General features: G+C 39.8%; 1 protein-coding gene across 5 annotated transcripts in view; it reads left to right on the top strand.

Moving 5' to 3' along the window:
- NFIB (nuclear factor I B) overlaps window positions 1–26,695 on the top strand; it is a 219,707-nt gene that overhangs the window by 121,824 nt on the left and 71,188 nt on the right. For all 5 annotated transcript variants that reach the window (XM_067553103.1, XM_067553107.1, XM_067553104.1 and 2 more), the window contains exons 3-6: window positions 1,320–1,373; window positions 17,437–17,505; window positions 19,658–19,778; window positions 23,218–23,336. In XM_067553103.1, the coding sequence (XP_067409204.1) occupies window positions 1,320–1,373; window positions 17,437–17,505; window positions 19,658–19,778; window positions 23,218–23,336 (363 nt within the window). The remainder of the gene's footprint in view (window positions 1–1,319; window positions 1,374–17,436; window positions 17,506–19,657; window positions 19,779–23,217; window positions 23,337–26,695) is intronic.

The raw sequence follows: 26,695 nt of genomic DNA, 5'->3' as shown, positions 1-26,695 counted from the left end.
GTTTGGGAACTTCTGTGATTGAAGAATGCAGAAAAAAATTCCATGACAAGAAGTTAGTTGTGTTTCCTGTGTGCGTTCTGTACAGTTGGGAAGCTATCACATTGTATGTTGGTAACGAGGAATTTAATTTTTGTTCAAATGCAATTTCTGATAGCATTTTTTATACATCCATTTCTTCCAGGACTTTTAATAACACCCAAAATTCTTGTATTACAGATCTAGCATTATTTTCTGGTGTTTCAATTTTACAATGTAGATTACCTACCAGAACTTTAACAAACACTGCAGAGCTTTAAGTATGTATTTGTACTTCTGTGGGTTTTTCCTTTATATTTTCTTCTACAGAACCAGCTTCTATAAACTTAATAAATCTATTTTAGATTCAGACATATCAAACTATGCCTTTAAAACTTGGATAGCAGATTATACAGATTTTAGTGAGACTTTAGATAGTGGTAGAGGAAAGAATAATTTATCAATCACTCGTACTGCATTAAGAACTCTTGTGGCAATAAGGAAATATGATGGGGACTGAGAGCCAAGAGAGGTCTTCACTGAGGCTCCTCTGTTTTTCCTTTAATTTGTTAGACATTTTAATCTGCCAGTCACACAAATCATCATTAGTTTGGGAGAGTTGTTTAAATACAATGTGATGATCTTATCCAGCTAAAATATTAAATTGCTTAAGATAGGACCTGTGGTGCTTTAAAACATAGGGTGAGGGAATACTTTTAAAAGCCTCTGCTCATCTAATATCATCTGTCAAGAGAAAAGAAGTGACCTCCAACCTCAGATAGTTTGCAGAAGATGCAGCATGTGAGGAAACAAACCCTACAAATAATTGTCTTTGGAAAAGCAGAACAAGAGAGAAATATTCTAAAGCATCTTCAGTGATGGAGCTGTGGGGGGATGTGTTGATGGAGGCAGCCCCAGTAGCTGTGGAGGAAGTGTCTCCTGTGTTAAATAGGCAGGACTGGCTAGTGGGCAGACCTGGTACCAATGGCAACTATTAAGGCAATTGAGGGGTGGGTGATCTTAAAAATTAATAATACGAAGCTATTCACTCTGGTTCTTTTCCTCTTCCTGGTTATTACTCCAATGATCTCTCATTAATATTGGTTTTCTCATACTGTATGAATTGTATGTATGTAACTGTGTGGTTGTCACACAGTATGTTTCTGCAGAAATGCCTTCATGTAGAGAGACAGGGAAATGACCTTATAATTAAATTAATACTTTGTTCTTTAAAGAAGCCTCATAAAGGGTTGTGAGATACTTTCAAAACAAATGATTAAAACACTTCTTTGATTTCTTTATAGATTCTGGACAATCAGGAAGTCCAAGCCACAATGATCCTGCCAAGAATCCACCAGGTAAATAAGAGTTCCTTCCAGGACATGAGCAATGTAATATTGTTTGAGAACAAAGATACTACTGTTAATAGTTAAAAGAGTGCATAATTGGTCAGCAACCTATTTTTCACTGCTAAGTACATATAATCAGGACACGCTGTGATTATATTAGCTCTTTTGTAATGGCAAATTCCTTGGTTATAGTTTCATCAAGATTCATTTAATCACAAGAATTTTTCTTTCTGTTCGTGTTTCTTAAAAATTAATAAGTGGGGGATGGGCAGAGGGTAGGCGGCAAGATCCCAAATTACAGTATTCTGATAAAGGCCTTCAAAGGCTGCAATTATTGTTATACAAGGGCAATAAAAATATCGCTCTTTCTTTAAAGATTGTGACCAAAACTACAAGAAGGTTTGTTCCTGCAATTTTATTTTATGTACGAACTGTAAATGTACATATGTTTGTTTTGTATACAAGGTTGTCAACTCATAGTAGTTTTAAAAACTCCATTGTTAGTAGATGGATTTTTTTAAAAGTAATTCCCGTGATTATACGAACGGTCTCCACAAGAATGTTACTAAAATTAAAGGAATCAAGAGAGAATCAACACTAGACCTTGCCTTCCACATTCTTTAGACCAAACACTTACTATTTTTATGTAATCATTCTAGGGCTGAGAATGGGCTATTCCATCCAATATCTTGTAAATCTGTTCAGAGCTTCAGTCTTGGTTTTTAAAATACTTTTTGTGTGTGTGTAATTGCTCACAGGGTAGGACAAAAGAAGTGATATCAAAGGCTTCCCCACCCTGGGATTTTTCTTGGTAGGTCATGAGAGACACCTGCAAGTGAAGGATTACTGTATTCTCTCATTTCAGCCCTTAGCAAAAGTGCCTGTCTGGAATGAATTTAGGGCTAATATCGTTTGCTTTTTTCCTAATAACTGAGTGAATACCAGCATCAATCTGATCAAGAGCTAACACGATGATGGGATGTTGTGTGTCCATAAATATTTTCTGGATGTAGATGAGGAGCAACAGCCTATATTGGAAATTCTGAAATAGTTTAGTATTAGGTGTTGATTAAACCTGTCCTTGAAACAAGTTGCAATATGCCCATTGTGTGTGACTGTGTAAAATTGGGGAAATCCTGGTTTATATTATGATAAAAATAATGTAAATAGGTTATATAACATAAAAAGCAAAAATAAATACAGGACAATCTGTAAATAATTTTAAAGTTTACAAAGCCGAGTAGCTCATATAGTATGATATTTTTTTTGTATGGACACAGGTTTCTAGCTGAGGATCGTTTTGGTTTACATTAAAGTTTGAAGCCACTTTTGTTGAGAGACCTTAATACTCTTTTCCTACAAGTTTTGTGGGATGTCTGATTTGGTTTTTATTTCACTACAAAATATGATGTATGGCACAAATTATATTATGTAGTACTTTAAAAATGCAAAAGCAACAACAACAAAGCTTACATTCCAACAGCATGGAAAGTTCTACTAAGTCATTGGTTTTATTTTTCTTGAAGAAAGTTGGAGTTTTCCAAAAGTCAAATTGTTGAGCCTTAGAACAATCTTTTAGTTTAGTCTCTAATAAAGGTTATGTTTTAATAATCTATTTTTGCAAGCTCCAGAGAGAATCCAAATGTTTTTATAACCCTCCTCTGCCATTTTTAATATATTTCTTATGGTATATGTGTGTGTATAATAATAATAATAGTAATGCAACGTTAAGGTTGAGAAATCAATCAATACAAAAGTCAGGAAGTACAGCATTAAAGACAAATGATTGACTTTATCTCTGCCTACTTATGTAGACGTTAAAGTATGTTAAAGTAAAGCATTATTTGTCAAAAAAACACAATATATGACACAAAATGGAATTTGTTTTACAACCTTACAGAGACGCACGTATGTACTATGGTTTAATACAGACTTTGCATCTATGCTGAAAAATAAGAATTTTGTTTTCAAATAAAAAACAAACATTTGTGAAATGATCTCATTATAGAAATACTGGGCACATTGTTATAAAATAGGTGTTATCACAAACAATAGAGATCTGTAAATCAAATAGTAATGTATAGGTTATCATGATTGAAAGCTCTTTGTGACAGATTCTTTTTATTGTATGTGCAGTGCCTTGCATAATGTGGCCTTGATCTCTGGATGTGGCCTGTCATTTCTACCATATCAAAATAATAATAATGGACTGTTAGTAAAGTAACAAGCGTAAAAAGAGGGTTTGTAACTAGTCTTCCTCATGTCTAATTTTAAAAAGGAAAAGTGCCCACCTTGTATTAAGTAAAGCTATCCATTCTTACAAGATAATGACTCTGTGAAGGTGAGCGTGAAACAGCTGAGGACTTGCTTCTTGGCCAAATGCAGAAAACTGAGTTAGAACTGACAGTCTGTACTCTTCCAGTTTGAAAGAACTACAGTGTGGGCTAAGAACTATAGCTGCTATCATATGAGAAATAACTAATGAATCAGTAGGGAGAAGTTCCTGCAAGCGTAAGATCTCCCCCATCATAGGTCTCTCCCTGTCCTGGATACAGTTCCCTCTCCTTCTCTCTACACTCTCTTCTGCCTTCTTCACACAGCCAGCCATTACTCACCCTGGCAGTATCACCCCAGCATCATGTATAATAATAGTGTTTAAGAACAAAAATTAAGGCCTGGATCCTGCACTGAGGTCTGTATGGCCACAGGATTCAGCCCCAGGGCCTGAACATGCAAACACTAGCTGGTGTAGTACTTACTCCTAGGTACTGATCCGTGGGAATTCTCACTGCAGCAAGCACCTGTATGTCTGTTAGAAGTTTTTGCTACTTGGGTAGGTTCTATACTAATCAAATCCATTACTGTAAATAACAGTATTATTGGAAATAATGAGGAGGAGGAATTAAAATCAGAATGTTTGGCCGCTGAGTTTTCAGGTAAACAACAAACTTCCAATATTATTCTTAAATATATTTTTGCTTTTTTTGTTCTTCTCCTTTTTCTCTCCTGTATTCAGGTTTTTATCTATTTCAGGTTTTAAATGGGTCTCAAAAGTGCAAGGTTGTCATTGCCTAATGATGGAATTGGATTAGTTTATAAGAGAGTGGGTTAGAGAGAGAGTTTAAATACTTTTAAAGTGCCTGTAGCAGAGTGGAGGGGGTGAGCCCCTCAGTGCCTGTGGTCCCCCCCCCATCTCAACCCAGCTGCCTGGGCTGGGGTAAAGTGGACTGGCAGAGCCCGGGATGGCAGGGAAGAAACCCACAGCTGAAGGGGCTGATTAGAAGAAGCCAGGAATGTACCTAATGAAGCAAGCGGGAACAGCTGTCCCCCGAGCTGCAGGGTGAATATAACCCAGCCAGAGACACCCTCCAGTCCAGTAGTAAATGTCCATGGCCTGCCAAGTTGTGCAGTTCCCAGGAGGTCATAGATGCTGGCACTAAGGCAGGCCGGCCTAGCCAGAGGAAAGGTTGATCCAGCTTGGAGGAGAAAATAAACTAATGTGCCACTCCCAAACTTCTGCAATATGGAGTGGTAGACTTAAGTGACAGTAGGGAAGGAGTGCTCATGTAAATGAATTAGCTGCCCCTGCAAAAAAACTGCTTCTCGCTTTTGGGAATGTCTCTCCCCAGCTAGGGTTTCACAGTGTGTGGAAGTTACAAGAGTCCACTAGCTAGAATAAATCTCCTGCAGATTTACCAATATTGTAATTTTGATTTGAAGTGCTAATTTTATTCAGTGACAAATCCCACATACCAGAGTTTTAGGCACATGCAAAGGGGATGGATTTAACTAGGGAATGGGTTTGTTTTCCCATATAAAGGTTACTGTATCACTTATCCTCACTTTGTTTGAGAAAAAGGAGGCCCTAGGATATGTTATGGATCCGTTTTAAAACAAAAGTATATTTTTTTGTTTGGGGGGAGTCAGACCCATACCCTACTAGTGTTCAGGAATAATTTCCCCTCCCTCTGTGACATCTATACTCCATCTCGGCAGCAGCAAGAGGAGGCAGCCTGGCTGTGAAAGATAGAACTACAGGGCACGAAGAGGACAAGCACTGTAGGCTGCCCTACAGGCAACCTGGTGGGGCAAGATCAAGCGCCCTTGCACACCGGTTCCAAAGAACCAGAGCTATCCAGGAGGTGGAGAAGGGTGAGACAGGGAAATCCATGGCTGGTTTCATTATGAAACTGCCTGCTTGAGATTTGATCTCACCACTCTCTCTAGCTATAAGGCCCCTGTTGGTATCACTATCCCTTGCTAAGGTAGCCCTTGTATCTACTGCCAGGAAGGGAGAGAAAATGAAGGCTATGACTTGCCTCCCTTGAATCCTTTGCTCTGATTAGGGAGAAGAGTTGGGCAGGCATACATTTGGGTGTCATCTGCTTAGTAATGTTACATGGCATTGCATGATTTCTCCATAGGGTCTTATGTAGTTGTTAAAGAGGAGGGAAGAAAGCATTGAGGTTGGTGGGATTCTACAAGACTGAATGATGTAATGGGGAGATGTTCATAACTGAGAGTTTTCAGAGAGGAATGACTGCTGTCCCAGTCAATGTCATTAAACCTCAAATGTGTTTCATTGGCACCATCTCATCACTGGTGTTAAAGGCCACAGAGAATATTAGTGCAGAGGTTTGATTTCTGTTCAAGGCCAGAAGAAGGTTGACCATCTGTGCCAGAAGGCCCATTCCTGTATCATGTTTGGATCTGATGCCTGGAGATGAAGGAGTCAGGATGTTGGCAGAGGATAGGTGGTAGAGCGTGAATGCCACTACCTTCTTAAGGGTTTTGTCAAGAAAAAGGAGGTTGGAAACTGAGCGATAGTTGGCGAGGCTGTTGGTATTAAGAATGGGTTTTTCTAGGTTTGGCTAGATTCCCGTTTTCTTTAGGGTGTCCGGTAATTTGACTTCTGAACCAAGGAGGGAGGGCAACATCACTTGCCAAACAAAAGAGCATTACGTGCACCTGCTTTAAAATGTATTCCTAAAAATACACTGACTGTTTTGATAATATAATACAGTGTTAAGATTGTGTAGCTTGTGGCGGGAGTGTTATGTAGCTTTTGTAGCAGGGTTTCAGGGATATCCTCCTTTAAGTTTTATTTTTCGATGTCTTTCATGGGGTACAAACTTGCTCTTTAAAAGTCTTTTTATGAGCCTAGTTTTAAAGGTCACCTCTCTGCAGGGATAGTTCAGCAGTCTCCAAAGAAACAGATGAACTCCACCCAAGTCAGGGATTCTCTTGCTCCCCAGATACGAGTTTGCACACTGTTGTAATATATAGAATTGTTAAAGTCCTTGGCACCCGCTCTTTCTCTTTTTTGGATTTGTAGCCTAAGACAACCTCCGGAAAATGAGTCAGACTTTAAGGTCTGGTGTCCATTGCAATACATGCAGAGATATGGAAAAGGGAAGGTGTGTACTAAGGAGAAAGGACGTGATCCTCCCTTAAGTTCATATGTGACACACACACATAAATTGCCAACGGATGTAAAAAGACAAAAACATCCAGAACTATTAATAAAGATGTTGATATAAGGACCAACCACAAGAACTCCAGTATTTAACTACAGAATCCAGGCTACCTAGGTCTGTGTTGAGGCTTTCCTGGAGTTTTTCTAATTCTTACAGTCAACTGGATGAGGTAAATTGTTATTTTCTTTGGTTGTTTAAGGTTGTTGGCTGGCAGAGCTGATTTATTTGTAAATGAGTATCAATACTGTTGAGTGGTTATTATAAGTCTAATTATTGCTAGGGCATGAATGGGAGGTTTTTCTAAATCTTAAATCAAAATAAATAAATAACCAGCAATATCAGTATAGCAAAGTAGCTGTTTCATTCTTTCCTCCCTACTTTCCACAATATGGAAATCAGATCAAATCCAGAGTTGTAAATAAAGTTTGAGTTGAGAGAGATGGAGACTGTAGGGAAACCTGGAGGCAGGGAGGGAAAGGAGACCACTTTCTACTCCTATTGATGCTGGTTGAATAAACCTCTGAATATGCAAATATTCATTTTGGCTGCAGAGACCGAGAGGCTGTCTGAACACTTCCTTGGGCCAGCAGCCATGGGGACCGTATTTCCCTGGATCAGGACCAAAATCCTTTATTTCTCCAATATTTCCATTTAGAAAGAAGCATTTGGTGATTTCATTTTATAACATAGAGCTTCAGAATTAGTCTTTAACAGGTGATCTCAGCCTTTGTAATGTAATCAGCAAATTTCCTTGAGTTCTGTGTGAGTCTGAGCACAGATGGTTGCTTTATTTTTATTGTATTGCAAGTTACCCTTTTGTGGGTGGGGACCCCTAATTAATAGAAATAGAAGAGAAGTTTCGTTGTAAAACTCCCCTGCCCTCACTACTGCAACTTTTCTTAAGTAAGCAATGATGCCATAATATTAGTTTGGGGATTTAGGCAGAATTTTATTTGAACAAACAATTGCTATCGGAACTGTTTTAAATTTGGCTTTATAAACTTGGGAGTGGACATTTTAATATGTATGTGCTTGCTGTTTCCTGTATGCCTGGAGTCATACCATCTCAGCTTGTGATCTTGATCAATTTAAAGTTAAGCTTCAAGTTAAGTTTCAAGGATTGGGATGGTTAGGGCTTGACATTCTTTGAAACTTCCCCTTCCCAGAATGTTAAGTGGTAATGTCAGTGATTGAGGGTATGTCTTCACATGGGGGTGGGGAAGAGGGCGGGGGTGGGGAGAGAAAAAGTGTGTTCTCAACTCAGGTTAGCTAACCTGGATTAAAATAGAAGTGAAGACATGACAACTTGGGTTAGCAGCTCAAGTTCAACCTAGACTCTCTCTCATGCTGCTAACCCAAGTTAAAAGCTGAGTTGGTTTCACTTCACTGCTATTTTAAGCCAAGTTAACTAACCCAAGTTGAGAAATCATCTTTTTTTCCCTCTCTGAAGACATACCTGAGAAGGTAATACTCTTCCCTCGGGACCTGTCAGTACTGTACCAGTGCTACAGCAGGATGTTATGGGGCAGTGTGTAACTGGAGGGTGACATCTTTAAAATGAATTCTTGACAATGTACAATCTTCATAGATTCCATGGAACTTTTCACAAGAATAGGAGTTTTAGTCTGTGAATTTCATCTGGATATGGTACACTTACTTTCTATTCTGTTTTGTAATGTTGCTTTGTGTTTGTAAAATTGCTACTGATTTTTACTCAAGGGGTGGGTATGTTTATGTGGCAAGTAAAGTGATTTCTAGTCCTATACATAAATAGTCCACAATTTTTCAAAAATAGGTTCTTAAAGTTAGACTGCTAAGTCCTTACATAGGCACTAAATCAGTGATCTTGATTTCTAAAGTGCTAAACACACAGCCCTAATTGACCCATTTTTAAAAATCTTGGTTGTAGTTTGTAAAACACTTCAAGATTCTTTGGAACAGGAGATATTATACACATACATTTAGTCCTTCTCCTTGCATTTCTTGCTGTGGCTTCAGGGCAATCAATCTGATGGCAATGCGTCATTCAGTTAAACTGAGCTTTCCCTTGAAATTACAGCAGCATATTAAGGTTTTGTTGTGTGGGCCCAACTATACTATGAATATTGTCAGATCGGGGGCTCGTTACAGCGTGTGGGTCAAGGGATTGGTTGACAACATGGTTGTCCCATGACCTGGTTACAACACAATTGCAATTTGCAGTAAAAGCTGAACCTTAACCATATAACCAGGTCAGGGACAGCCATGTTGTAACCCAATCCCCTGATTTAGTTGTATTTGTAATGTAGACAGAATCTTAGTTTAACTGCTGCATTCAACTGCTGCAACTAAAATCATTGGTGAGTTCACCTGCCTCAATATTTGGATCATTTCTCTGCCCCTGCCACTACCCTGTGATAAACTAACACTCTTTGTGAGCATGTTTGGTACTGTACTTTACAAAAACACACTAGTAAAAGAATCAGAAATAAGCAATACAATATATTAAAATTGTTTACCGTGACTTACTTTACATAGTGTTGGCACCACCCTTATTCACATTGAGTAATAGCTTATTCCACCGATAGTCGCACTGAAATTAATGGATTCCCTGGAGAAGTGAGGTACCACTCATAGTAAGGGTGGCAGAATCTGGCCCTTAATGTTTATAAAGCGCTTTGAGATTCTCTGATGAAAGGAGTAATAGAAGTGTCAAGTATTTCTGAAATCATGGGAACTATAGAGATAGAAAAGACCTATTAGACCATCCAGCCTATTAATTACTTGAATTATAAAATCAGTCCCTATCAGTCTTCCTACAGCACATTTTCTGGTGTTGTGTCCAGTGTTACAAAGGCTTGGGCTTCCATCACTTCCTGTGAGAGTAACATCACCGCCTAATTGATCCTGCCACTAGGAAGTTTTCCTGATATTAGCTTCTATTTCCCTGTTTTTAAAATGCAAAAGCAAAAGTGCAGCAATACTACATATTTATGGTTTAAAAAAAATCTTCTTTAAAATATTGATTGGATCCCTACTCACCCTTTATGAACTGTTCAGCATCAAGATGGTTTAAATGAAAAAAAAAAAGGTATTTCATGATACCAGGAAGCAATTTTAGACTTGGCATTAGACAATATACAACAGAGTATAAACAGGCATTCTCTTCATAAAAGTATAATTAAATCAAAAGACACTAAAAGGGCTGGTTAAAGATTTGTAAAAACCAGACATGACAGGTGAGCTTTTAAGTCATTTGAAAACTAGGGATGTACAGCACAAATTAGTGGAAAATTAAAATATTTTAAAATATATTTGCCTGCGAAACATTTTGATTTTTAAATCTTGAACATTTAAAAACTGTAATTAATAATTCAGCATTTGGGTGTGTGTGGAGGTGAAGGGAAAAAGACCGACAGACATACCCCTTAAGTGTACTGCCTGTGTACAGGCTGTGTTAGGATGACTTGCTCAGATCCTGCCACACAAAGATCGGTGCATACAGCTCTTGGCTCTTTGCCCATTATCCACAATGACCAAGTCTGATAATTGTAGTATTAAGTTTGGAAAAACTATTTCTCTGGAATGTCCTCTATAAAAAACAAGGTAATGAGAGCAGCCAGGTTTTCCACATCTCTCTTAAAAAATAAAAGGAAAGAAAAAAATCCAGCAAACTGGTTTAAGGTTATGGAAGCATTTCTTTTGATTGACCCACTGATTACCACAAATTACATTTCTGGCAGGCAGATTCTTTCTTTGTACTAGAGTCAAATTAAAAAAAAAAAAAAATTAATAAAATGTAATTCTACTCTCTCTCTCAAGCAAAGTGAAGATGGAATAAAGACATGTTCGTATTAGGTTTAAACAGCAAAGACTGACATTTGTTTCCACGGACATCAAAAGAGATATTAAATCCTTTAAGGAGGAATGGTAGGTTCTGTACTGGAGCAATTCAGAAATGAATAGCAAGAATCTTAATTTAAATATCTTTACTTTGTTAATGCAGGCTGAACTTCAGGGATTATTTAATCTAAAAACTCCCATATTGTATGGAGTATAACTGTATCTATTTCTTCCACACACGATAATAATGGAAATATGAACATTAAGTGCTATTCTGTAGGGAGATCAGCATTCCAGGGTGAAAGGTGGTATCTTACACTATTAAAATCAAATGTTCTCCAATGTTCAAGTGCTGCATACTGCATCTTATTTTTATCATACCATTGTCTAGAGTTCTTCCCTTCCAGTTCCATGGAGACTATGTCCAATCCAGGTTTTGCCCCTGGCACTCCACGGAAACAGTTTTCCTAAAGTGTCTAATGACCTGTTCCTACTAAAGCTCAAAACCAGTATTTCATCCTAATCCTCCTTAACATATCAATCACCATTGACAGTCGAGCATGCTCTTCTTGAAGTCTTGTCCTCCCTTGGCTTATATGACTCTGTTCTCTCTTGGTTCTCCTTCTCCGTCTCTATTCACTCTCTCAGTGCGTCCTATAGAGAACTCTCCTTATCCCCCCTCCAAATTTCCAGGCAGGCTCCACAGGTCCCGTTCTCTTCTCCCTCACCACCTTATGTCTGGGTATTTTCCACAAACACAAATTCAACTAACATCTCCATGCTGACGACTTATTGATCTCCCTTTCTCTGCTCCAGGCCTGTCTCTTTCTGTCCAAACTAAAATCTAGGTCTGTAATTTTGTCATCCTCCTTGTGGATGTCTAGCTGTCAGCCTAAAGTCAACATGATTAGAAGAGCACCTGATAGTTCCTTCCAAGCCCACCCTGCTACCTCCCTTCTGTGAAGTGACCCCCTCTGAGCCCTGAGAAGGGAGGGACAGACACTAGCTATTGTGATTTTGGAAAACTGGACAATCCTAATGGGGAGGGGGGAAAGTACTGGAGGGCTTTTCCTGACTCATCAGGAGCATGGGGATAAAGTGTCTGCATGAGTTCCATAGAGAAGCCCGTAACCTGGACATCATCTTTGACCACTCCCTAGGCCTTTATATATAGGCTATGTCAAATCTTGCCAGTTCTTTCTGCGTAACACCTATAAGACATAGTCTTTCCTATTCATCCACACAGCTAAAACCTTCATCCAGACTGTCATCATCTTGCATCTTGGGTGCTAGGACATCCTTCTCTCTGGACTTGACACATGTCTTGATCTGCTCATATCCGTTCAGAATGCTGCTGGAAAGGTTGATTTCCTAGTCTGTCTCTCTGACCATGTCATCTCCCCCCACTGGCTCTTTCCCCCTTCTCTCTCACATCACACACAAGCTGCCTTCACTTTCAGTTCCCTTCCTGGCCTGTTTCCACACTACCTATCAACTCATTTGCTGTCTGGATGTTAACCTCACCTATGCTGTGTTAACCTCAGCTATGATGACAGCCTCCACTGTCCACTTTACATTCTCAAATAACACTGTCATTCTTTCTCCCAAACTCACTCTCTCTCTCCTGCTTGGGAGGAGCTCCCCATAAACATCCACAAAACTATTGCACTGTCCTCTCTCTCAAAACCCTCCTTTTGCCTGATGCCTACAAAAAAACTTGACAGTGGTTAGGCTCCTGGTGCGCTGAGACCACTGCTTACCATGCTGACCAACATTGTCTTATTGTTTACTTGTACTCCCCTGTCTTTCTGTCTGTATCTATACTTTGCCTCTTGTCTTATAGTTAGATTGTAAGCTCTTTGGGACAGGGACTGTCTTTTTGGTCTGTGCTTTACAGCATCTCATTGATGGGTGCTGGTCCACTACTAGTGCTGGTCTATGACTAATCCTCAAGTAGTAATAATATTTACAGTGCCTCCTTCTGCAGCAAATTAAAACCATTTAATAACACAAAACATTTCTATATCTCATATCTGGAAGCAAATAATGTCCTATAATGTATCCACTGCGGATTTACTTTTAACTAGTTAAAACCACTGAACTCTACAGATACTAGAATTAAACGTACTGTGTTTATTTTTCCTATACTCAGTGACACCATTGGAATCCACCTTGCATACTAGAATATAATGCTCGGAACGAAGTATCAAACCTAATGTAGCACCGTGCCTGTAAAATCAAATATTTAGCATTGCTGTGTTTCACCTCCAACTTTTTCACAGTATCATGTGTTGTTAGATAGAGAAACGTCATGCTGGTTTTCAAGTTGATTCAGGTGGTTAAAATCTGCATGTTTTCTTTCGATTTCTTAATGCCAGGCAAAGCGTGTCTGTGTGTGTGAGTGCGTGTGCGTAATTATTTTCAGCTTGCCCATGTGGCTTGAAAAACTTGCTGAGGGCGGAAGATAGCTGGGTTGCCACTCTGCAGTAGAGGGGCTTGATTTGTGACTTCTTGCTCATCTCTCTGTAAAAGGTGGTGAGTCACTGCGCCACTCAATCACAATTCCTTCTCTGCTCATTTTCAGGGGAAAGTAATCTGCCTTTGCCCTCTATCAGTAGCAGTTAAGTAGTACTCCCCTTCCCCTTCCCTTTGTGATGAATCAGCTCTGCTGGTCTGTGTACGGGGTGTGTGGAGTCAAGGCTTTGTCTATTCCTTGCCCCGTCTTCACCTATTCCATGCTCAGGGCATGTAGCTTAAAATGTAGTGCAAAGCATGGTAATGAGTTTGTGATGTGGCAGCTGTGACTCATCACGTTTTATTCTTTTTCACCCACACAGGGGTCATCAATAGGGTTTGAACTCATAACCTTGAATCCATAGCACAGACCTCTTCTGCTTCACCTGCATGAATAATAAGTGAGAATTTAAGCATGTTGTTAATCATGTTGTTATGGACCAGGCCATATACATGGAGAATTAACACATACCTTGCCATTAGGCTATGCAAGTATTTGTGTAGCACCAATGGAATATGGGGCCTTAAGATTCTTGGTTTCTCTTCCTAGTTCTGGGAGCAGATTCTGATCTAGTGATTACAGACAGTAGATCTTAATGTAAAACTACCATGTTTAGGTGGGGACCTCTGGCTGTTAAAAGTATGTGCCTCTTCCACTTGAGCTAAAGAACTAGCTGCCTTAGGGCTTGTCTTTATTGCAGTGTTAGCTCAGGTTAGTTAGCCTTGCTTGAGTGAGAGCAGCAGAACACTGCAAAACAACTCCTCAGCTGCACAGAATGTTTGGATTAGCAGCACAGAATAGCTGAGTCCCCGCTGCATTCCTAGCTCCAGCGTCAGCAGCACTCAAACTTCAGCCTACACCTCCTGACGGGCTACCTGGCTTGAGTTTAAAGCGCCACTTGAGCTAGAGATTTTTGTGTGTGCCCAGGGGTCCGGTTAGAGGACAACACTCGAGTTTTACCATGATCTACACTGCAGTGAAGACAAGTCCTTAGTGTGGAAGCACAAGCAGAGTCATAACCCCTGTATTGTTGAATTGCTGAAAGGTGACACAAAGCCACACTGTATTAATGTGGGTTACAGAATGCCATGTTCCTTCTGAAAGCCTGGCAAAGTGGATGAGAGTTGGGTTTCTTCTCCAGCTCTGCCTGAAATGATCTTCTGCATTTGATGGGTGAGTAACAGTCACACACCTACATTCCAGTATGAGACCTGGGCTCATAATAAGGGCTGGGAAGGGCAGAAAAATATAATCAGTCAGTGGAAGAGCTAGGACCCAGAACTCATGATCTCTTGACTTGATAGTGTGATGACTAAAGCTTGTCACATGATTGCAAGACTGTTTGCAAAGGGTCCAAAATCATACTCCAATAAAAACATGAATGTTGGCAACACTGCATGTTCTGTCCCTCTGCGCCTACAGCTGAGATGTGGGGGCTGTGCAGGGGAGTCAGAGAGTGTGTACTCCCCTTGTCCTCCTGGCCAGCTGCATAGGCTGGACTGCAGTCTGGTCCTTTTCGGAATAAAAAGATTGCCTGCTGTTTTCTGAAACTGATCTTAACATGTTGCCAATCAACTTTCTATTTAGGGAGAAACAAAGACAGGATGTTCCTCTTACTTTTGTTAGACCTTCTTTCTCGTCCTCAGTTCACTCTACACTTTCTAAGGAGAAAGGAAGCAGGAAGAGGAAAGAGAGGCAGGGTGGGGAAAGATGGCAAATGTTGGAACAATTTGTGTACCCTTTGTCCAAGTTGGCCATTGTAATATGAGAAATAAAGATATGATACACAGAGAAATAAAGATATGATAGGACACTCCCTCCTTTTCTTCAACAGAAACCGAAGGGGGTAAGGGAAGGGCAAGATGAAAGAGAGAATGCCCCCTCCTTCTAAGCAATCCGTGATGAGTAAGATGGCAAATATCCTTCTCCTCTAGCATTCAGGGAAGGGGGAGAAGCTAGGGGAGGAGTCGGGAAACAGAGAGAAGCTGTCAGAAGAGAAGAAGGAGAGAGTGGGGATGGAAGGGGAGTAGGTTGGAGAGAAGGAAAGACCTACAGAACTCTTTCATCGTGTCTGGCAATAAAGAGATGCAGTGACAAATGGATGTCTCTTGAGGATAGAAACATCATGATAGTGTCAGGGCATCACTCCATGCTTGCTGTGTGGCTGTGGATTGCAATGTCACTCACTGAGAGTGGGTCTTCAGCTTTTGAAGGTTGACACTGATTGATACCTGTGGCTTTTACCATTTGAATTTTTTTCCCTTTAAAGTGTGGTTAGGTGCTGTTTTTCACCTTGGCTGCTAGGTGTGACAAAGAGTATAGCAAAGATGGTTGGCCTACATAGTATAATCTGAGCTCAGTTGGATGTGTAAACATTTTCCAGCTTGCCCTGGCAAGTGCATTCTTTACGCATGCATTGGTTAACAATTCTGTTGCTGCTATGTGGGACAGAATAGACTTCAGCTGTCTCTTGGAGCTGGTTCTCAAAGTCAGAGTTCCCCCAAGCTCCTGATGCTGATGTGGGTAAGGCATGTCAATTTCATAGCCAGCATTACATAGGGGAGTGATGTGGCCAGCATCGAATTTGACTGCCCTAACCTGATAGATCAGGTACCCATTTTGGAGCTGGGTTCACAAAAGGTGGCCTTTTAGTGTCAGATCAAGCAAAACTCAAACCTACAACCTCTAGAATTGTAGTGGAGTGTGTTAACCATTCAGTCACGAGTAACACTTCCCCTCCCCCAACAAGAAAAGTAAGCAAATATTACTCTGAATGCACCCAGGGAAAGTTCTGTAAAGTAAAGCGTGCCACTTTTACAGTCACTGTTCTGACTTTAGCAGCACTTTAATATATTGCTAAATTACCTGAAAGTGGAAGGTATTGGGTTCCTTAAAAGATATATAAAAGGAGAGTTGTCAAATCTTACCATGTTATGCCCATTCCAGATAATTTGATTGCCATCAACTATGATTTGCAACTTTAATCCATTTAAAAGTTCCTTTTTAAGATTTTACTGTTATGTAAGGTATTTAGTGTGTTAGTGGTATTACTCATGCTAAACATAGGGAATATGCTCCAAGATCTTACTTAATGGGGAAAAAAATGTAAGAGCACTCACTTATATATGCTCTTGGCTTTATACTGTGCCATATATAATGTGAATGGTGAAGTATGTATAATTTTCAAAACATCTGGGGCAAAATGCATTTTTAACTGAAAGGGAAAATACGCTTTCTTTTGTATGGAATATATCAAGTAATACAGAGTAAAATGTAAAGTATTCTCCAATCAGTGCACAGGGATAACTCCCAATAATGTTAATGGGAGCTTCATACATGTAACAAGTGTATTATAGACCCCCAATAAATCTAAAGAAAAGCTTGAAGGATTGCATCTATACCTCCGAAGGCTGTGATTCCATGCGATCTCAGCCTAAGCATGGTGAGCCTAGTTAGTACTTGGATGGAAGACAAAACCTTGGTTTCCTGATTCTACATTTAAAGTTTATGTAGCTACATCCCTTGGATGGTGCTAATTTGTGTTTGATATTAGCTGTTGTTTCACTGCATCATCTCCTGGCATGACCGCATTTCAGTGGTAGAGGGGAGAGAATCTTTTCTCTTTCTCAATATAAATAGATAGGTAGAAGCCAAAATTTTCAAACATGGGTTCCTAAAATTAGGTTCTTAAATCTGTGTTTTGGCCTTTAGATAGTTATCTAAAAAACTCAATAGATTTCACATATGCCACTGAACAGCTAAAAGGCCCTGCTCCCATTTGAGTCAATAGCAAAACTCACATTGACTTCAAAGGGGAAAAATCAGGCCCCAAGATGGTAACTTGTAGTCACTGCCATCTTGGTCTAGATTCAAAACCAGAAACTTACCCAGGAGAGATGGATAGTTTACCAAATTGCGTGATCTAACAGAAAGTGCTTTAACCTCTTCTTATTTTGATACTGCCATTCAAATTGAAAAGAATAATGAAAGGAGCTTATTATGTACTTTTCCCAGTTGGTTAACTGTAACTTCAATATACTGCTTGTTAATTTCCATTGATATATTGAGGAATCTTTTTTCCTATGGAATCTCAATTTTTGCACACAATAATTTGGATTTTAATTTCAATTTCTAATCACAGCCTGTGTACTGCTCTCATCATTTTTTGTACTTTCTCTGTTGATTCTGCTACTAGATGGTGTATATATTTTTGCCTTTCTAAGTAAGTTGTTGACAATAATATTATGATCTTTTTTAGGGTACCTTGAGGATAGTTTTGTAAAATCTGGTGTCTTCAACGTGTCAGAACTCGTGAGAGTGTCCAGAAGTAAGTTAACAAATTGTATTTAATGATTTAACACATGCTAAAAGCCTAGTCCAAAGTCCACTGAAGTCAATTGAAGGCTCTCCTTTGATTTTAATGGAGCTTGCTTCAGGCCTTAAGACAGGAAGAAAATACTTGATGTCACAGAATTTTGCTAATCTTGTGCGTGATGTCACAGTGCATCTTGCATACATTTATAATAAAGCAGGTAAAAGGCTTTCTATTGTTTTTTCAAATTCCAAATCAAACCTCTTATTAAAAACTTAAATCCATTTGCTATGCATGGCTCAATGGACAGAACTGATATCAATAAAATTATCATATGTAACAAAACAACTCCTTTCATGCACTTACAACTTTTTCAGGTCATTCTATCCATGGTAGATCTTTGGAATTCTGCTGAATCATCAAAAGTCTCTTTTCTTTTACTTTGCTCCAATCTCATGACCCTTTTGTCCCCCAGGGGTTTGGGGTTATATGTAGTACATGTATGAGCATGCACAATACAGAGATGCAGAAGGTTACACATGATTACATATTGTAAATGAAGACAGATAGTAAGAGTTAAAACAAATATAAAGGAGAAAACTGTGACTAAAATGCCTATAAATAGAAAGATCACCTGTTTTTAACATCCAAGAAGTCACAGAAAATCTTAATATGATATAAGAATAATCTAAAATCCATATGCTTTTTTATTTACTCCTGTTTTTGGTGCACTTCCTTCTTATATTTAATGTAAATGCTGTTCATTTCTTTCTGTTTAAGACTTAATTTTGAAAGGAATGAAGAAAAAAATAAGAATTCAGAACTTACTTAAATTCAGAATTTAAAAGCTTTAACAGTGACGAATATGGAGTTTATAACTAATAGTGCAATGGTTGAATGTTCCAGGAAGATCTTTTCCATACTCGGGATGAAGACTCTTGGACAACCAAAGATGAGAGCGAATCTCTCCCCCAAAACTGTCTGCTCCTGATTTTACATTAGCGCTAGTTCATGCTAGGACAGGACATACTGCGAGTTTAATTCAGCAAGGCTAAAGGCCTGATTCTGCTCTCTCGTCACTGTAAATCAAGACTAATTCAATTAAAATCAGTGGAAGTACGGGACTGATGTGAGATAAAGTATGCATGGAATATATTCAGTAAAACTGCTTGTTGTTTATCTTAGCGAGTTTTGGGGCCAAATTGTGTGCCTAACACCCACTGAAATCAATTGTTGTTTAAATAAGAGTTATACATGTGTATCCAAGAATGCATTTTGGTCCCTGTGTATAAAAGCACATACACTTTTTATAGCTATCCAAGTTATGCATGTGCAACACTGAATGTACTTTCAGAAATTGGGGATTTGCATATATGAAATATAGGTTTCACATGCTCATGAGAAGTTTTGTCTGAACAACTCGGGCACACGCACTTTTAAGCATTTGGCTGTACCTACAAAAAATCAAGATTGTGGTGTGTGTTGCCTTATTATGGCAAATCCTCTGCTTCTCAGCGTTACACATAATATCCCTCTAATAATAAATTTAAAAGCATGTGGTTTCTGTGGGACTTCTTCCCATGTGTTTGTTCAACCTCAAGCCACAACAGAAGTATGCTTTAATTGTTAGGAAAATTCAAAGCTTCAGACATGTTATACAATATTTGGTTATTTTTGAAGTTAAAATGCACAAGCAGTACACAAAGGTAAAGATAACAGAGCACGTGTATGTATATACACAAAAACAATATCTGTATCATTTGCTGAAAGGCAAATTTACCAGTGCAATGCTCTCTCCATGTAAGGCTACTTTTGGCATGAATAACTGATCACGGATGTTCGTGCCCTTTTACAACATGCTCAATTTTGTATTTCAGTCTGTCACTTTTTCCCATTCATGATTTCCACATTACTTATTATTAAACAATAATATACAGTAATAAAACTGCATATAGGGTCAGAGATTTTTTTGTGGGCAGTGGGGAAGGGAATAGTTAATTTGTTTTTAAGGTATGTAATCATTAACACAACTTGACTGTACTTGATTTCCTTAATAGGCAGAAAATGGTACACAATTTATAATGTAAAAAAAATTAATGTAAAAATTGAAAGAATGGTCAAAATGTTAGAGATTAATTTTGAGTCTTCTTAATAATGTATTCTTCAGCGCCTATTACCCAGGGAACTGGAGTGAACTTCCCGATTGGAGAGCTTTCGAGCCAGCCATACTACCATGATATGAACTCGGGTGTAAATCTACAGAGGTCACTGTCCTCTCCACCAAGCAGGTAAATATATTTTTAAAAGAATTAATATTGGTGTTTGGCAAAAATATTGGTTCTTCTTCGAGTGGTGTCCCTGTGGGTGCTCCACTTTAGGTGTTGGCGCTTCCTCAATCAGAGATTTCTATCAGCAGTGCTCGTCTGGGTCCTGCATGTATTGTCCCTATCTCGCGGCACCATTGGCACCTCGCTTGGCACGTGCGCGACCAGACCCCCTCAGTTCCTTCTTAACCATCTGCGGTTGTGAGATGGAGCCCTCAGCAGTTCCTAGCTTTAGTTCATCCTAATAATTAGGTAGCCTTTAGGTAGTATTAGCTTAGTTATGCCTGGTTCACCAGGATTTAAAAGTTGCATGTCCTGTAGAGACACGATCCCAGCATCAGATGGACACTGTCAATGTGTCCAATGTCTGGGTGAGGGAAACATATCTCAAAAGTGTACCCATTATAAGAACCTAAAGTCCAGAGCCAGAAGGGACAGGGATTTCCAACTCAAATTCATTTTAATGGAAAAGTCATTGAGACCCACCTCTGACCCTGGCCAGGAAACCTCATCGTCAGAGTCGAGAAGAGCTCAAATTGCAGAAAAATCTGTGTAGAAAAGAGCCTCAACTCCGCCTCAGAGAGAACTGGCAAAAAAGAAGAGCTCACCAGCAAAATCTTTCTTGGCGATACCAACGGTGCCTAGATTACATACATATGAGGCACCAGTGTCCGATTGACGAAGCACTATTAGAGCTGGCCAACAATACCTGGCAAATACCAGCAACCATTCCACCCACTTGCAAGAGGGGGGATAAAAAATATTACTTCCCCTCTAAGGATATGGAATTTCTTTTTCGAGGACCCACCCAAACTGTTACAAATTCTTCATACCACTTCCTTGGTCCTCCTAGCTCCCTCATTATGGAGGAAGCAAATCAATGGGGCAATCCGATTTCTCCAGCTTTTAGAAAACAACCCAAATAACTCTGTGAGAAAAACCTGAATGCTCCAGAACTTTCAGTGGCTGGTGAGAAGGTGGTGACAGATAATCTCCCCGATAAAGGGATCCTCAGCATCCTGGGTCAGGCATAGCATATGGAAGGGGGAAAAAAAAGAAAAGAAAAGAAAAAGAAATGGCAGCCATGTTATATGTAAATTGAATTGTGGGGATATGAAGCACCAGATGCCAGATCTCCGTCTCCCACAGGAGGACACCAAGGCTAATGATAACTATTTCAGGGTTCCCTCTTGGAATTCCTCCCATTTTGTTGGAACAGATCTAATAGACCAATAGAATGTGGCTTCCTCTACTAGACCACTAGAAAGTGATTTCCAAAACTAGAGTGAAGTGGTATCATTTGTAACATCAATGCTAGTGGCACACAAGGCAAGGATTGTCTTCTGTGGAATAGACCAGGAGATAGGTCCCCAAGATTCACAGAACTCTAGGGGACCAGAGCCAACCCCAGCATGGTTCTAGCTGTGGGTTCCCTGAGGACCTCCCCTTAAGTGGGGGGAGTTCCCCAGTGCAGAAGCTGATTTGGTGGAACATGTATTGTAGGCAAGAGCTGTATTATCTTTCCTGGGAAATTTCCATGAGGCTTGTGAAGGGATGATAGGCCACCTACTCCCTGCTTCAGCCCACTCTGTCCTACTCTTCTCCACCTCTCTGGATTCTGACTATGAAACACCTTAGGAGAGGCAGAGAGCATCACAGGGGGGTAAGATGCATGAATGGAGGGTCTGCTTTGTCCAGGAAACTTGGGCTCCTGTTCTGGCTTAGGAAACTAATGAGTTTTGCTTTCCCCGTTGGAATATCTTGGTTGGCTTAAGCTACCCTAAAATAATGTCCTGTATTATCGCAGCTAGCATGGTTTGCATATCTGCAGTGCCACAGAGTAATGCATCATCAATGAACCAGGAACCACGTGTGTGTGTGTGCGGGGGTGGGGGTGGAGTTCCAAGTTTTTGAAATAATTACTAACAAGGTTAGATTGCCCTGCCTTCATAGTATGGTTATTGTGGGGTTTTATGCACATTTCTGGGTTTAACTCCATTGTCTTTTCAGCTTTACAATTCACCTTTTAAATTAAAAAGTATAAATTCATCCTCATGGTATTGTCATAATTAATTTAAAAAAAAATATTTTTAAACCCTTCATGCCTGGTTCTCCATTATCCTTTGGAAGTCTGCTTATTCTCTCAGTGACTGAGCAGTTTCAGAATGTGTAGATAAGAAGAAACTTGCCTTTCTCCTACTAGATTTAAGTTAAGTGAGTGACTCAGTTTGAATGATGCAGGTTGAAATGCAGACCTTTAGTTTAATTTAAAATGAATCAAAAATAAAAAGACTGTCTCAGGGCAGGCCTCTTTGAAAAGTGACTTGGGACTCTTAGTAGGAGCATTGCCAGCAGATAGAGGGAAGTGATTATTCCCCTCTATTCGGCATTTGGAGTATTGTGTCTAGTTTTGGGCCCCCCACTACAAAAAGGATGTGGACAAGTTGGAGAGAGTCCAGCGGAAGGCAACAAAAATGATTAGGGGGCTGCAGCACAAGACTTATGAGGAGAGGCTGAAGGAACTAGGCTTGTTTAGTCTGCAAAAGAGAAGAATGAGGGGGGATTTGATAGCAGGCTTTAACTACCTGAAAGGGGGTTCCAGGGAGCATGGAGCTGTTCTCAATGATAGTAGATGACAGAACAAGGAGCAATAGTCTCAAGTTGCAGTGGGGGGAGGTCTAGGTTGGATATTAGGAAATGTTTTTCACTAGGAGGGTGGTGAAGCACTGGAATGGGTTACCTAGGGAGGTGGTGGAATCTCCATCTTTAGAGGCTTTTAAGCTGCGGCTTGACAAAGCCCTGGCTGGGATGATTTAGCTGAGGTTAGTCCTGTTTTGAGCAGAGGATTGGGCTAGATGACCTCCTGAGGTCCCTTCCAACTCTAATATTCTATTATTCTGTTCTGTGATTCTATGATCTGGTGGAATAGGTAGAGTAAGCTTTCCTTCTGTTAGCATATTTAGAGCAATTGAAGTCTTGCCTGGGATGCAGTAACACTCTTCTCTCCCCCCCTCCCCCTTAAATGAATTATGTATAGAATTTAACATTCTAGTGACATGATCCTTTTATAGCAGGTTGCAGATTTTGGATGTTTGGCCTGGTCTTATGTGTCTCTAGACTTAGAACATGTAGAGATTGAAAATTCTCTCCACAGTGGGTTTTTTTGTGTATTATTGTTCACATGCCAAATATATAATGTAAATATTTATGTGGAATGCATGCACCATTGTCTGAGAACACACCTGTGTGACCTATGCTTGAGGTCAGGCTTAACATTTGTTTTGGTGATGTTTCTTTTAACAGCCAAATTACTTTCAGTGTTGAAAAATTTGTATAAATCCTCTGCAGTACCAGTCCTAACTGCACATAAATCTTAATACCAACACTCTTGGTATTTCAACAGCAAAAGACCCAAAACTATCTCCATAGATGAAAATATGGAACCAAGCCCAACTGGAGACTTTTACCCCTCTCCAAATTCACCAGCTGCTGGGAGTCGGACATGGCATGAAAGAGATCAAGGTGAGTAACATGAGGGCCATTTTATATCCAAGGGTTCAAACGTACATCAGTAGTATAGATTTTCCTCTTCCTGTTTGCATAATTGCAATACAATCATGCTTTCAAAAAAAAAAAAAAGGGGGGGGGGGAGAGGGAAAGATGCATAAACCTTAGCTGTTCTTTGTAACAAATTTTTGTTGTGTTTTTAAACAAATGTATGTTTATAAATAAACTGTCAGGTAGCATGAACAATCACATAATCATTTTTCCACAGTCAATTGTATTATTATTATGAAAACATTTATTACATATGAAGTATTCCTTGAAAACCAAATTTATATTTTGTACAGTCTATAAAAGATAATTACACGGTTCCAACAGGATTTGAACAATATCTTTATTTTTTAGCTGAGTAAAACTGCAGTGTTGGCACACTTTGGTTGGAACAATATTAATTTACGAAGGCTCAGTTTCTGCACTGGTATTCTGCATTAAGGCAGACCCTCATACCCGGGCAGAGTCCCATTATCTTCAGTAGAATTCTGTTTGAGCTCAGAGTCTGCGCTAAAGAATCCTCATGTAACATTGGTGTCTTTGTCTGTATTCTGATGTGTCTTGCAATACATTGTCAGGATCCAACAATATATATATATATATATATATATATATATATTTTTTTTTTTTTAGAGGGAAATAACTGACCACGAAGCCTATTTAACATATGTAACTGTTGTCACCTTGGTCTTCCATAAACATTAATGCCAAGATAAAGTTCCCTCCCATATGTAATGTGTGATGATAGTCCCAGTACATGCATTGTAGATGTTTTAATCATCGTGGGGTTCAAAGGATTGTGTACTTGAGGCTTGTCAGCCCTATAAAGTTCTTTGGAGACATCCATGCACTATGGAGCACAGCTTGTAGAGACAGAATACAGAGCCAGACATGTAAATTCCTTCTTTAGCTCCCCCTCCTGATATTTAGCTCCCTCTACGCAGTCTTTTGCCCACCAGTCAATTCCAACCTCTCCATTTCTGACTAGCTGTTTGGTGTGCTTTTATTTTTATGTTAAAAAAAATTGGGTTTTTCAGCGTTTAGAAATTTTTCTGTGTGTGTGGGTGGGTGTGGCGGGGAGGGGTTGTGGTGGTGGTGAGTGTTAAGTAATTTAGTTGCATTTCCCCTTTGTATTGTTTTGGTGTTGTTGTCTCTCTTGATTTTAGATGTCCCTCCCTGTCCTCATTTAATTTTTTTTTAAACTCTGTTTTTATTGTTTGTCATTGGGACGGGAGGAATTCTTGTATTCTCATCTTTGAGTATCCTATTTCCTGCTACTTGTTAATTAGGGATTGATGTCTATTTTTCAGATTGGTTTCTAGAGACTAACATTTTGGGGTTTTTTTCCTATTAGTTCTGTTTTAGTTTTATTGCTATTCTTTCCCTATCCCCTCCAGTCATTAGTGTAGAGTGTTTTCTTATTTTCAAAATTTACTGTTGTTTTTTTAAAAAATGAAAAGATATGCAATGCATGTATTTAGCCTGTGACTTTGTGTACCCAGACTGCTGACAGCAAGGGCAATAGACTTGTTTTGCAGTCCCCAAAAGGATGCATACTCCTGTTAGTTTTATTTTGTTTACTGCTGTCTGTTTTGCCATGGCAGCCTTTTGTTACCCACTCTTTATGAGAAATAGTATTGTATCCTGCATGTCTTTATTCATTCGATACATAAATTGATCACATGACTAGGGAAAATGGTCTGATATTCCTCTTCAGAGTAGTCCTGCATATTTCCACTTGAAGAATGCAGTCCTCTGCTGCTGAGTGAACTTCAAGAACTTTCTAGAAATGCAGTGCCTGTTGGACTGCACAAGCTCCCACTCTGCAGCACCAGACGTTTGGATTTGACCTGTATAGTCCCCAATCACCTCTGTTCCTTTCCTTCCACAGGTAGCTGCAGGTGTAGGGACCTTGGCTCTGTGCATACAATTTAGATTTTTTTTAACCAGACTTCCCTGTGTTATTAATAATAGATTTTAGTAGCATTAGTATTTTGACTGTTGTTTAGACTGTTTTAGGTAGTTTCACAAAGAACATTTACTATTTTTCTGCACTATTGTGTAATTAGATTCCTGGACTGTCTCCATTTCAGTTCCATGGTACCATATCTAATCAAGACCCCAAAGACCCTCAAAAAGAAAGATTGGGCTTGAATGGTGTACCTCATGTCACTTTGCCTGTCCAGAGCTGTATTCACATACCTGCTGTTCCTCTTGGAAAACCATTCACTGCATCGTTTTTTGCCATGTCAGGACTTTAGACCTCAGGCCCAAAAGGATTGGCACACTTGGCTCTGGGATTTCCTTTGACAGAGGCCTTTTGAGACAGACCTGATCTATCTTGAAGACAGGCCCCCATTCTGGGCAGGGACAGAGTAGGCCATTGTTTGTTGTGAAGTGGGGAAGCGGAAGCCTCTTGTGCCTGGCCTGTCTTTGGCTCCAAGCCAGAGGAATGCACCATGTCTGGTTCTGCGGCTATCCCCAGAACTGAGAGAGCTTCATCTCTCATCTAAGGATATGTCTAAACAGCAAAGTAAAACCCACAGCTGGCCCATGCCAGCTGACTGGGGCTCGCGCTAAGGGGCTGTTTTATTGCTTGTGGGTGGCAGCAGGGTAGGAGGGCTCCAGAGCTTGGGCCACAGTCTGAGCCCAGAAACCTACATAGCAATGAAACAGCCCACAGCCTGAGCCCCGCGAGCCCGAGCCAGCTGGCACGGGCCAGCTGCGTGTTTTTCTTTGATGTATAGGGATACCCTAAGTTGGTGAGTGCGTACCGCTTCCTGCTCCCACCAGGAACTGGCATCTGTGGCCATGGCAGATTGCTCAGTGCACCATCTGATCTTGCCACCCCAAGATCCTCGCTCCAAGCACTCACCTATCAGTACCAAGCTTTATTTAAATGTGGAGGTCCAGTCAGGGCCTGGCCTTGTGTTGATACTGCTTACCTTTTTGCTCAAAGGCAGAAGAAAGACGAGACAGAGCTCAGTGAAGGTTTCTGTGCCAAGGGACTCAGTGCTGTTATAAAGGAAGAAGGAACATTTTCCTGTCTTCCACGAAGTTCTATTCTTATTAAACTCTGAGGTATAGTGGGAAAAAAATGAGGCACTTGAAGAATCACATGGTCCTTTTTAGCCACAACTTTGAACATCCAGTGCCATTAGGGGGTGCTCAGACAGTCCCAACAGGCACTGCTTTTCTAGAAGGTTCCTGAAGCTCATCAATACCAGAAATATGAATCATCCTCCATTTATGAAGTGTTCACATCCTACAAGTGTGACTATGCAGAGGTACTACAAGATACTGGTAAGTAGCCTTTCTTTCATTTT

This window comes from Emydura macquarii, unplaced genomic scaffold, assembly GCF_026122565.2.
Source record: "Emydura macquarii macquarii isolate MOO-44397 ecotype Brisbane River unplaced genomic scaffold, CSIRO-AGI_Emac_v2 contig_1451, whole genome shotgun sequence".
NCBI classification, from domain to species: Eukaryota; Metazoa; Chordata; order Testudines; family Chelidae; genus Emydura; species Emydura macquarii.
This window is presented reverse-complemented; position numbering and strand designations above follow the sequence as displayed.